The sequence below is a fragment of the Dasypus novemcinctus genome, chromosome 2 (assembly GCF_030445035.2).
Source record: "Dasypus novemcinctus isolate mDasNov1 chromosome 2, mDasNov1.1.hap2, whole genome shotgun sequence".
NCBI classification, from domain to species: domain Eukaryota; kingdom Metazoa; phylum Chordata; class Mammalia; order Cingulata; family Dasypodidae; genus Dasypus; species Dasypus novemcinctus.
In genome coordinates, this window is record NC_080674.1 from 143,857,824 (window position 1) to 143,871,802 (window position 13,979).

The 13,979-nt window shown below is 35.3% G+C and overlaps 1 protein-coding gene across 5 annotated transcripts in view; it reads left to right on the forward strand.

The window, feature by feature from the left end:
• Positions 1-13,979, forward strand: part of SMAD5 (SMAD family member 5) — a 93,555-nt gene that overhangs the window by 64,989 nt on the left and 14,587 nt on the right. For all 5 annotated transcript variants that reach the window (XM_004467396.3, XM_058279107.1, XM_058279104.1 and 2 more), the window contains 2 exons: positions 9,521-9,772; positions 11,203-11,322. In XM_004467396.3, the coding sequence (XP_004467453.1) occupies positions 9,521-9,772; positions 11,203-11,322 (372 nt within the window). The remainder of the gene's footprint in view (positions 1-9,520; positions 9,773-11,202; positions 11,323-13,979) is intronic.

Sequence of the window (13,979 nt, forward strand, 5' to 3'; positions counted from 1 at the left end):
ATTGAATATCAAGAATAAACTCACCATCATAATGAGATGCCTAGACATTAGCATAAAATTACAATTCTTATTAAGAAAATGGAAGAAATGGATCAAGCAAAGAAATTTTATCAAATCCCCGATGAGACATAGAATTTGAGACAACTAATCAATGAATTGAAAGACAATGTGGCTAAAAAGATAAAGGCCATCAAGAAGACACTGAGTGAACACAATAGAAAATAGAGCCATGGAAATGAAAGACATGATAGGTGACATCAAAAACACATTTGAGGGAAGCATATGTGGTTCAAGCATTTGAGCTCCCGCCTACCACATGGGAGGTCCTGGGTTCGGTTCTGGTGTCTCCTAGAGAAGATGAACAAGACAGCAAACGCGTGACAGGCTTGCAACAGCTGAGATTGAAGAGAGAAAAGAATGGAAAATTTGAACAGGGGCTCAGGAAGTTGAATGATAAAGTGCAACAACATCATGTCATGGTAGTTCCAGGAGAAGAGAAGGGAAATAATGGCTGAAAATTTCCCAACTCTCATGAAAGAAATGAACTTACATGTCCAAGAAGTGCACCATGTCCTAATCAAAATAAATGTGAATAGACCTACTCCAAGACACAGAATGTCAAACGTCAAAGGTGATGAGAAAATTCTGAGAGCTGTGAGGGAGAAGCAAACTGTCACAAGGGACACCCAGTAGGACTTAGTGCAGATTTCTCATCAGAAACCATGGAGGTGAGAATAATATGGTATGATATAATAGGAAAATGAAAGACAAAAATTGCCAGCTAAGAATTCTTTATCCAGCAAAATTGTCTTTCAGATATGAAGGTGAATTTAAAATATTCACAAATAAATGGAAAATGGGAGAGTTTGGAAAAAGATTCTGCCTTTGTAGGAAATATTCAAAGGATCCTTAGATCCTGAGATAAAAAAACAGGAGAGAGAGGCTTGGAGGAGAGTGTAGAAGGCAAGAATAGCAGAAAGGATAACTAAAAGACTTAACAAGACTGACAAAAATAAAATAGGATGTATTAAAACCAAAGGAAAAAAATGGTGGAAGTAAATAAGGCCTTTACAGTAATACCATTGAGTGTAAATGGTTTAAACTCCCAATCAAAAGATAAAGGCTGACATAATAGATAAAAAATATGGTCCATCCATATGCTGCCTAAAAGAGACTCACTTTTGGCCCAGGGATACAAATCAACTGAAAGTCAAAGGATGGAAAAACATACTCCACATAAACAATAACCAAAAAAGAGCAGGGGTAGTTATACTAATATTGGACAAAACAAATGCAGAAAACTTGTCAGAGATAAAGAAAACCTTTAGATATTAATAAAAGGGACAGTCCACCAGGAAGAAATAAGAGTCATAAATATCTGTGCACCTAACCAGGTGCCCCAAAATACATGAGACAACCTCTGGCAAAACCGAAGGGAGAAATAAACATCTCAGACACCTCTCACATCACTAGATAAAATAGCTAGACAGAAGATCAACAAGGTAACATTGAATGATGAGCTAGACGTAACAGACATACGGAACATCGCACCCCAAATCAGCCTTTTATACATTCTTCTCAAGAGCTCATGGATTTTTCTCCAGGATAGACTGTATATTGGGTCACAAGGCAAGGCTCAATAAATAGAAAATGGTTGAAATTATGCAAAGCATCTTCTCAAATCATAATGGAATGAAACTGGAAATCAATAATAGACAGGAAAAGGGAAGTTCTCAAATGTTTGGAGGCTAAACAACACACTCTTAAAGTGGGTCAAGAGAAAATTGTAAGAAAAATTAGTAAATATTTTGAGACAAATGAAAATGAGGACACAACTTATCAAAACTTATGGATATAGCGAAGGCAGTGCTGAGAGGGAAATTTATAGCCTTAAACATCTAAAAAAGAATAGAAGTTATGAAGGGCAGGGGAAGGAGAGAGGGATTAGAGTAATGAAATTGTAAAATTTTTTGTGGTGATGATTTCATAACACTGTGATTATACTAAAAGCCGTTGATTGTACTCTTTAAATTGTATGGTATGTGAATATATCTCTAAAACTTTTCTAAAACACAAAAATCAAAGGTCTAACTGAACAATTGGAGTAACTAGAAAAAGAATAGTAAACCAATCCAAAAGGAAGCAGGAGGGAAGAAATAACGATTAGAGTAGAAATAAATGAAATTGAGAACCAAAAAAACAGAAAATCAACAGAAACAAAAGTGGGTTCTTTGAGTAGATCAATAAAATTGACAAAACCTTAGCTAGACTAACAGAAAAAAAGAGAAAAGATGCAAATCAATAACATCAGAAATGAAAGGGGGTGAGTTACAACTGACCCCACAGAAACAGAAAGGATCGTAAGAGGCTATTATGAGAAACTATGCCAGCAAACTTGACAACCTAGATGGAATGGGCAAAGTTCTAGAAACGCAAAAACAACCTTTGTTGCCTCTACAAGAAATAAAAAAACACAACAAACCAGTCACATTTTAAGAGATTGAATCAGTCATCAAAAAATCTGCTAAAAGAAAACTACAGGACCATATGTCTTCACAGGTGAATTCTACCAAACATTCAAGAATTAACACCAGTCCTGTTTAAACTCTTCCAAAAAATTGAAGAGGAGCGAAAATTACCCAACACATTTTATGACGCCAATATCACCCTAATACCAAAGCCAGGTAATGATACTACAAGAAAAGAAAATTACCAGCCAGTCTCTCTGATGAACATAGATGCAAAATTCTCAACAAAATACTTGCAGATAGAATCTAACAGCATATCAAAAGAATTATACACTACGACCAAGTGGAATTTATTCCCGGTATGCAAGAGTAGTTCACCATAAGGAAATCAATTAATGTAATATACCACATAACAAATTGAGGGGAAAAACTGCATGATCATCTCAATTGATGCAGAAAGAGCATTTGAAAAATCCAGCATTCTTTCTTGATAAGAATACTACAAAAGATAGGAATAGAAGGAAATTCCTTAATATGATAAAAGGCATATATGAAAACCCCACAGCCAACATCCTGTTCAATGGAGAAAGGTTGAAAGCTTTCACTCAAGGTTGGGAACAAGACTAGGATGCTTGTTGTCACCATTGTTAATCAACAGTGTGCTAAAAGTTCTAGCTAGAGCAATTAGACAAAATGAAAATAAAAGGCACCCAAATAGGAAAATAGGAAATTAAACACTCACTATTCACTGATGACATGATCCGATATTTAGAAAAATTCTGACATGTCTACAACAAAGTTACTTGAGCTAGTAAGTGTGTCCAGCCAAATGGCAGGATAAATCAACACACAAAAATTTGTAATGCTTCTGTACACTAGTATTGAGCAATCTGAGGAGGAAATCAGGGGAAAGAATTCCATCTACAGTAACAACAAAAAACTTAAATACCTAGGAATTAATTTCACAAAGTAGGTACAGGACCTATATTCAGAACACTACAAAATATAATGCTAAAATAAATCAGTGAAGACCTAAACAAATGGAAAGACATTCTGTGTTCATGTATTGGAAGACTAAATATCGTAAAGATGTCAATCCTACCTAAATTGATTTATAGATTCAGTGCAATACCAATCAGAATTCTATTTACAGAAATAGAAAAATACTACCAAATTTATTTGGAAGGGTAAGTGCACCTGTATCCTAAAGCATCCTAAAAAAGAAGAGTGATGTGGGAGGACTTTCACTGCCTGACCCTGAAACATTACAAAGCTACAGTAGTCAAAACATCATGGTTTTGGCATAAAGATAGACACATTGATCAGTAGAGTAGAATTGAGAGTCCAGAAATAAAACCTCACCTCTAAAACTAACTTTTTTTTTTTTAAAGACAAATCAGTTTTATTGATACATCTTAAGGCATGCAGTTCATCCAAGGCATTTGGTGTAATCACATAGTTGTGCATTCATCACTTCAGTTATTATTAGAGCACTTTCATTATTTCAATAATAATGATAATCAAAAAACAGACAAACAAGAAAATTCTTCACCTCTTAATCTCTGTGCTTCCCCTGCTGTATGTAGTTGCAATTTCTGGCTGTTCTTGCACAGTTATTTAATTATGTGTTAAGTAGTTTTATTGAGATATATATGAGAAAATGTAGGGAAATGTTCAAAATCTTGTGGTAGGTGGTGGTTTCTTGGATCTTACACCCAAAGCTCGAGTAACAAAAAAGAAAATAGAGGGAAGCAGACTTGACCCAGTGGTTGGGCGTCTGTCTACCACATGGGAGGTCCATGGTTCAAACCCTGGGCCTCCTTGACCTTTGTGGGGCTGGCCCACGCGCAGTGCTGATGCGCACAGGGAGTGCCGTGCCACGCAGGGGTGCCCCATGTAGGGGAGCCCCACTTACAAGGAGTGCGCCCCATAAGGAGATCTGCCCAGAGCAAAAGAAAGTTCAGCCTGCCCAAGAATGGCGCCGCACACACGAAGAGCTGACACAACAAGATGACGCAAGAAAAAGAAACACAGATTCCCATGCCGTGACAACAACAGAAGCGGACAAAGAAGAATACGCAGCATATAGACACAGAGAACAGACAACTGGGGTAGGGGGAAAAGGAAGAGAAATAAATAAAAAAAAAAAAAGAAAATAGATAAATGGGACCTCCTCAAAATTAAATACTTCATACCTTGAAGGACTTTGTCAAAAGGGTTAAAAGGCAGCTCACATAATGAGAGAAAATATTTTGGAAATCACGTATCCAATAAAGGTTGAATATATATGGTATATAAAGGCATGCTACAACTCAATGATAAGACAACCCTATTTAAAAATGGTGAGAGACTTGAATAGACTTTTGTCCAAAAAAGAAATACAAATAGTGAAAAAACATAAAAAAATATTCAGTGTCACTAACGATTAGGAAAATGCAAATCATAGCTACAATGAGATATCATTTCACATCTGTTAGAATGACCACTATTAAAAAGACAGAAAACTACAAGTGTTGGAGAAGATGTGGAGAGATAGGAACACTTATACACTGTTGGTGAGAATGTAGAATGGTACAGCCACTATGGAGGGCTGTTTGGCAGTCCCTAAGGAAGTTGAATATAGAGTTGCCATGTAATCTGGTAATATCAATGCTAGGTATATACCCCAAAGAACTGAGAACAGTAACTCAAGCAGACATCTGCATACCATTGTTCATAGTGGCACTATGCATGTTTATAGACACAATGGATTACTAAGCAGCTGTAAGAAGAAAAGTCGTTAAGCAGATGACAGCAGAGATGAATCTGGAGGACATTTTATTGAGTGAAGCAAGCCAGACACAACAAATACTGTATGATAGTGCTATTGTGTACTAAATATATTTTGTAAACTCATGGAATTAATAAGTAGGATATAGGTTACAAAAAAACAGAATGAGGTTGGAGAATGGAAAGCTGGGGTAAACCTGTGCAAAATTGATAAAAAGGTTATTTGTTAATCTCTGGAAATGAATAGAAATGATGAAAGCACATCATAGTGTTTGTAACTAGCGGTGCTATTATATGGGTATCACAGTGGTTGAAAGGGAAAGTCTAAGATCGTATATTACTAGAAGGAAAGCTGAAAAATGTAACGGAGTGTAGTATAACAAAGTAAAACCTCACATGAAATACAAATATGGGTAATATTGCATGTATGAGACTGTTTTCTTTGAACCTGAACTAATGTGTATTAATGCTACAAGATGTTAATATCAGGCAAAAACCCCCAACATTATGGTAAATGAAAGAAACCAGACACAAAGTACTACATATTGTGTGATTCCATTTATATAAAAGGTAAATATAAATCAATTTATAAAGATTGAGTTAGATTAGTCCTTATATAGGACTAGAGAAGGACAGAAAGATTGAGGGGTGAGTGCTAAAGTATGGAGTTTTTATTTTTGGAGTAATGAAATTGTTTTAAAATTTTTTTTGGTGATGAATGTACAGCACTGATTATACTAAAAGCCTTTGATTGTACAATTTGGAATGAATGAATGGTATGTGAATGTATCTCACTAAAACTGCTTTAAAGATATAGTATTAATAGTAGCCATATTAACAATAGTAGCTACTAACAATTTTTGAGCATTTTTGGATTAGGCATTTTTCTGACCCTGTGAGGTTACTTGCATTTTACAGATAAGGAAACCAAGACTTAGAGGAACAATAACTTATTATGCAAGAATACACAGCTAGTATATGGTGGAGCCAGAAATTATTATGAAAGGATAAAAACAATGGAAAATATTGGGGAAATGATAAAGAAGATAAGAAAACTAGGGGGCCAATCTGGATGATCTCATATTTAATCAAATAGATAATACTGTCTAGTGGTTCTGGTGCCTGACTTTCTGGATTTGAATCCTAGTTTTACCACATGCTACCCATGTGACCTCAGGCAAAGTTACTTAACCATTCTGTGACTTTCTCATCGGTAAAATGGGAAGAATAATTTTACCCCAGTGTTTTTATGAGGATTAGATGAGTTAGTGCATGAGAAATGCTTAGATTAAAACAACTGGCTCAGACTATATATCAAATTAAATGTAAATTCTAATAGAAGAATAAATTCTGGAAATAGAGGATAGCAGGGATAAAATGAGCAAAGAAATACTATAAAACATTTTCTAGAACTGACAATTCAGAGTCCAACAACCAAGTACCCCAAACAAAGAATTCAAAAAACCCACCTGTGAAATCTTAGTGTATTAGGGATTAAAAGAAGATTATGAAAGCCTCCAAAGAGAAAAGATAGGACACATGCAAAGGACTAAGAATCAAGAATATTGCAGTTCTCAATGGCAGTTCTTAATTCTGGAAGAAAACAAAGCATTTCCCTCAAAATTCAGAGGAAAGAAATTGTCTATCCTAGAATTCTGTCTGCAGACAAACAAAAGACAAGACATTTTGACACATGCAGTGACTCAAGAAAATCACCTGCCTTTCACCCTTTCTTTGGAAGCTTGTTGAAGATGAAGTCTAAGAAATGGGAGGGAAAGGATTAGAAGTCCAAGGACTTCAGGTACATAAAAGGTAAAGTAGCCACCAATCTGTTGGAACAAATAGATGGAGGATCCAGGGGAAAAATATGTAATCAATAGGTAATTTGATTTGAAGTCTCTGGAAAATAGTCTTGTTAGGCATTTGACAGATCTGTTGACATGTGGAAATATTAGTGATACATGTTTTAAGGAAATGAAGGAACACGGCCACAATTTTAATAAAAGCACTGTTCAAGAAAATAAAATCAGGGCGGCAGACTTGGCTCAGTGGTCAGGGCATCCATCTACCACATGGGAGGTCCGCGGTTCAAACCCCGGGCCTCCTTGATCTGTGTGCAGCTGGCCCATGTGCAGTGCTGATGCATGCAAGGAGTGCCCTGCCAAACGGGTGTCCCCGCGTAGGGGAGCCCCACGCACAAGGAGTGCGCCCCGGAAGGAGAGCCACCCAGCGTGAAAGAAAATGCAGCCTGCCCAGGAATGGCTCCCCACACATGGAGAAGTGACACAACAAGATGACGCAACAGAAAGAAACACAGAGTCCTGTGCCGCTGACAACAACAGAAGCAGGCAAAGAAGACGCAGCAAATAGGCACAGAGAACAGACAACTGGGGTGGTGGGGGAAGGGGAGAGAAATAAATAAATAAATCTTTAAAAAAAAAAAGAAGAAAATATAATCAGAGTGTACTACTTGATTTAGCAGTGAATTTTATATGTAATGTATATTTTAAAATATATACACATGCATATATAATATAACATAATATAAATAATACTGAAATTTAGCCAAAAAAATTTTTTTGGAGGTTCTGGGGATTGAATCTAATACCTCCTACATGCAAAGCAGGTCAGCCACTGAGTTAAACCTTCTGGTCCCCTTTAACCAAAATTATTTTGTAACTTTATGTCAGGGAAGGGAAATAGGGGGTAAGTAGAATAATATAAGGAAGTTACCTCATTTGCCACAACAGCAGGTTTACAAATGATTTCTTGACAAATTAATAATAGCAGTATAAGCATATCATTTGGTAATGCACAAAGTAAATGTCAGAAGAAATGACTATGAAGAATTTAAATTTGTTGTCTCTGGAAGGAATATGGGGAGGAGACTGGGAATTGCTGTCTTTGATATAATCTCTTGAATCATCTGTTTTTTAACTATGCATATGTTATTTTGGGTGCAAATAATTTTTGACAAATGATATGCATAGATAATTTCCAAGTAAGAGAGAAGCCAGTGATTTTTTAGCTTTCTCTCAAATAAAAGAAGTAAAGAAATCCTTACTGAATTGAATTCCTAAGTACTTATTTCCTTAAGTCTTTCAGATTGCTAGCCAGCTAAACATAGAACATCATACTGTCTAATGCCTTACTCCCCAGTGGCAGCTGCCCCATCTCTTGGTAAGGAGAGCAACAGTTGGGAACACACACAGTAAAACAAAACAATTGCAGTTAGATGTTAGCCATCTATTTACAACCCTAATTCAACAAAATGAAACAGAAAACAGTACAAATACTGACTTATAGGGCCTCTGATTTCTCATGTAAATTCCTACTTCATGGAAGGGAAGTATGACCTAGTTAACTTAAAAGCAACTTGATTTTGTTGCTGCTGAATGATACCTGAGTCAAAATGGGATTTTTGGAAGTGAAATTACATTGACAAATATAGGACAGTTTTAAAAGGAATTGGTACTGTAAGTGTTTAAAGAATTAGGCTTGTTTCACTTTCAAGTAGAGAAAGGAAATCAGATATTTGAATGTAATTGATCACTTGGATCTTCAGAAAAAAATGAAAGAAGTGAAAGTTTGAATAAAGTTTAAATTTACCTTTTAAAAATCTCTTAAAATAGGCTTTATTAGATATATTTTCATTGTGATCATATTTAGAAAATAAATATGAGCTCCCTCCAACTAAGAAAGATAAAATTTTTCAAAATAGCAAATGTGAAGCTTTTAGGGCATAAGTGATTTTGACTTCACTCTAGTCTTACCTCCTAGTTCAGTGCCTAGGCTGACTGACTATCCTTATTTCATCTTCTCTGCCTGTCTCTATCTCTTCCCACTCCTAGAATCCTACGAGACATCCTTTCGGTTCTTCAAGGTCCAGTCAGATGTTATCCTTCCAGTAATATTTAGTTTGATTCCTTGCTACCTGGGAGCACTTACCTCTCTTGAGCTCTGATTGCATTAAATTCTGGTTGTTCGGATATTGAATTATGGTTATTTTTGTAATATGCCTTATCCCTCATGGAACAAGAGCAACATCTGTTCTGGATTTTCTGTTTAACAGAGTAGCTTAAACAGACTTAACACTCAAAGTTTTTTTAATTTAGTTACTATGTAAATAGAGATTTGAAGTTCTACAAAGCAGCTTCCTAAAGGTACATTGTTTTATTTAATAGGTTGAATCCTTTCTTCCTCCCCCTCCCACCACCATTCTTATGGGTTTGGGATAATTGCTTTAGTCTTTCCTGACAGATGACTTGATTTTTGTCTTTCAGTTTTACCTCCAGTATTAGTGCCTCGTCATAATGAATTTAATCCACAACACAGCCTTCTGGTTCAATTTAGAAACCTGAGCCACAATGAACCACACATGCCACAGAATGCCACGTTTCCAGATTCCTTCCACCAACCCAACAACACTCCTTTTCCCTTATCACCCAACAGTCCTTATCCTCCTTCCCCTGCTAGCAGCACATATCCCAACTCCCCTGCAAGTTCTGGTCCAGGAAGTCCATTTCAGCTTCCAGGTAAGACGTTATTTTGTCAGTACAAAAAAATAATCTGAGACTCAGTAGTTGTTCTTATTGTGGCCCTCTGGGCAAACAGTTATATGCCAAGAATTAGCTGTTTTTTTATTCTGTTTTCTTTAGATAATTGTTTGTTTTCCAGAAGAGTTTGAATTTTATTTTGCCAAGTATCATTTTACTGGTATATATGTTTAAAAAATGGAAGAGCCTTATTTGAATTAAAGTTAAATATTTTTATATGATTTATAATACTATACTGATACTGTCATGAAAGCTATTATATTAAATTTAATATTCAGAACAACTATGTGACTCTACAGTCTGTACTCTTTTTCAACTTTACTTCATTGTTTTCAAGTCAGTTTAGACTTTGAAAGTTTAAAGTGAACCCCAGTTATGTTTTGTTAGTTAACTGATAAGCTGATTTGCCTGGAAGATTAAGATAAAATAAGTAAATTTTATAAAGTTATGGCATGTCATGCATGTTTATGGCATGTCATGCATGAACACAATTATGTCACTCTGACAAATAGTGAAATATTTACTACATAAGTATATTCTTTATGGTTTTGCTACTTCAACAAAATGTCATTTGATGAAGTTTGTTTTTTTTTTAAGGGGAATTAAAATCCAGCTGTTTAACTTTAACTTGCTATTCAGAATTTGTTCAAAAACTATGTCCACTGTTTATCCTAGATATAGTGTTGATTGTATCCCTGTCTCCAAATACATCCTGTATAAACTTTTGGGTAAAGACAAATTACATTCAGTAGTATTGAGATAAAAAAGTGTAGCTGTAGCTTTTGCAAATATTTTCAACCATAAGTGTTGGGACTCAAAAGATTTTCTGGTTAATATTCATTTTTCTAAGAAAATTACTTAGCCATTTAATAAAATGCTGCAGACATTTTTGGAGGTTGTGAAAGAATTAGGCAATTACCATTAGTCATGATGGCAAATAGGAAGGGGAGGTTTTACTATCCAGTTTTAAATAACACCGTACAGTATGTGATGATCTTGATAATTTAAAAGTGTAGCTGTAGATTTATACCCAAACTAGAAAAGTGTGTGCCCTTCAGGTTGGTTTGCAGTAGCTATAGTTTCTCCTAGCATATGATTCTAAACAAATAAAGGCAAAATTCTTGACCTTGAATTCTACTGTGGTACTGATCCTGTTATCTTGGATTGCCACAGTTGTGACCTGAATAAATGTTGGCTTATGAAAGTAAGTTTTCAGTAGATACTGGATGTGCTGTCTTTTCTCCTTTTACCTGGCCCTAAGATAGTTGTACATTTTTGCATGTGTGATGTTCAGTAATGAACCCTGCTGACAATCTTAGGAATTTTTAAAATTGTTTTCAAAGTAACTTTCAGCAGAATGAACATTTTAACTCTTGTGGCTTTAACTTTTCTTATATTTTTCCTTTAAGCTGATACTCCTCCTCCTGCCTATATGCCACCCGATGATCAGATGAGTCAAGATAATTCCCAGCCTATGGATACAAGCAATAATATGATTCCTCATATTATGCCCAGTATATCCAGCAGAGGTGAGAGAAGTACTCACCATATTAATTTTGTTGTTGTTTCTTGTTTTTTCTTAAACTATTGTCGACTTTATTTTACTGACTTTATTGGGGTATAATTTACTTCTAAAATTCACCCATTTTAAATGTGTGATTGAATGGTTTTTAGTAAATGTATAAAGTTTTGCACTGGCTCCACTCTATTTTTAGAATATTTCCATAACACTTTAAAAGGATTTCTTGTGCCTATTTGCCATCTATCCCTCCTTCTGTCCCTAACTTTAGACACCCTGTTTTCTGCTTCTATAGATTTGCCTTATTTTAACATTTCATATAAATAGAATCATATAATATATATAGTCTTTTTGGCTGGCTTCTTTCACTTAGCATAATGTTTTCAAGGGTCATCCATGTTGCAGGATGTATCAATGGTGGTTCCCTTTTATATCTGAATAGTATTTTAGTGCATAGATATGCCACATTTTGTTTATTCATTTACCAGTTGATGAATGCTTGAATTGTTTCCATTTTTTGACTGTTAAGAGGAATGTGGTGTCCCTTGTGATCTATTAACTTTAATTTAAAAAAAAAGAGGAAATGTGGTGGATGCATACAAGTCTTTGTGTGGACTTTTTTTTTTTTTTTTTAATTTTTCTTGGTTAGATACCTAGGAGTGGACTTGCTGAGTCAAGTGTATATATAACTATTTAAGAGAAACTGCGAAACTGTTTTCCAAAATGGCAATACCATTTTACATTCTCACCAGCAATGTATGAGAGTTCTAGTTTGTACACATCCTCCTAACACTTGTGATCCTTGTGTCTTTTTTTTATAGCCATTGTTGTGGGTGTGAAGTGCTATCTTGTAGTTTTAATTTGCATTTCCCTAATGTCTAGTGATACTGAACTTTTTTGGGGGTGCTTTTTAGTCCAATTCTGTATCTTCTTTGGTGAAATGTCTAAAATCTTTTGCCCATTTTCCAAGTTTTCAAATATATAATATGCAAATAGTTTGTCAGTCTTTGACTTGTTTCTTCATTTTTTTTCATTGGCCTTTGAAGTGTAAATTTTTAAAATTATTTTATTGACATATAGTTTGCAAACCTTGTAATTCACACATTTTTAAGTGTACAATTCAATGTTTTTTAGTATTTTTTTGCTCATTGTCTGCTCATTGTTTATGCTTATTGTCTGCTCGTTTTTTCTTTGGAGGAACCAGGAACTGAACCAGGACCTCCCATGTGGGAGGCGGGCGCTCAACTGCTTAAGGCACATCCGCTTCCCAAGTGTAAATGTTTTTAATTTTGATTAATTCTGTATTAGCCAAAGGGGTGCTGATGTAAAATACCAGAAATTGGTTGTTTTTATAAAGAGTATTTATTTGGGATAGGAGCTTACAGATACCAGGCCATAAAGCATAAGTTACTTCCCTCACCAAAGTCAATTTTCACATGTTGGAGGAAGATGGCTACCAATATCTGCAAGGGTTCATGCTTCCTGGGTTACTCCTTTTCAGGGTCTTGCTTCTTTCTGGGTTCAAGGTTCCTTTCTTCCCAGGGCTTCCTTCTTCGTGGGCTCAGGGTCCCTCTCTTCCTGGGGCTCCAGTTTAAGGCTTCAGCATCAAACTCCAACATCAAAAATCCTCAACTGTGTCCTTTGCCATGCCTTTTATCTATGAGTCCCCACCCCTTGCCAGGTGATGCCTTAATGACGTGGCCCAATCAAAGCCCTAATCATAACTTAATCATGCCCAGATATATACCAGATTACAAACACAATCCAGTATCTATTTTTGGAATTCATAACCATGTCAAACTGCTACCAAGTCCAGTTTATCATTTCTTTCTTTTCTGAATCATGCTCTCGATATTGTATCTAAGAAATGGTCTATTCCAAGATCATGAAAATTTTCTCCTGTTTTCTTCCAGAAGTTCTTCTATAGTTTTAGCTCTTACATTTAAATCTGTGATTCATTTGAGCTAATTTTTGTATATGGTAAGAGCCTAAATTCATCTTTTTGCATGTGAACATCAGAACTATTGATTCTATTCAGTTGAACTATATATCTGTCTTTATACCATTATCTCATAGTCTTTATTACTAAAGCTGTATAGTATAAGTTTTGAAAACAATGTTAGTCCTCTAACTTTGTTCTTCTTTATCAAAATTGGCTGTTCTACATCCTTTACATTCCAAAATAATTCTAGTATCAGCTTGTCACTTTCTGCAAACAAAATAAAACCCTGCTTGGATTATGATAGAGATCTCACTGTATCTCTAATTTCATTTTTGGTTTATTCTTTATCAGTATATAGAAGTACAGTAGATATTTGTACCTTTATCTTGTAACCTATGACATTGCTGTACTCTTTTATTAGTACTAGTATGGTAGTTTTTGTGAGTATTTATATGTTAGGATTCCTTAGGATTTTCTACATATAGAATCATGTAGCTTGTGAATAAAAACAGTTTTATTTCTTCCTTTCCAATCTGAATATCTTTAATTTCTCCCTCCCTCTCTCTGTCTCTCTTATTGTTAAAGAACATTTATGAAAAAACCTGAAGCTGTCATCACGCTTGATAAAAGACTGAATTGCTTTCTCCCCTTAAGATAGGGAACAAGACAAGGATGTCTGCTCTTACCACTTTTATTCAAATTGTCCTAGAGGTTCTAGTCAATAA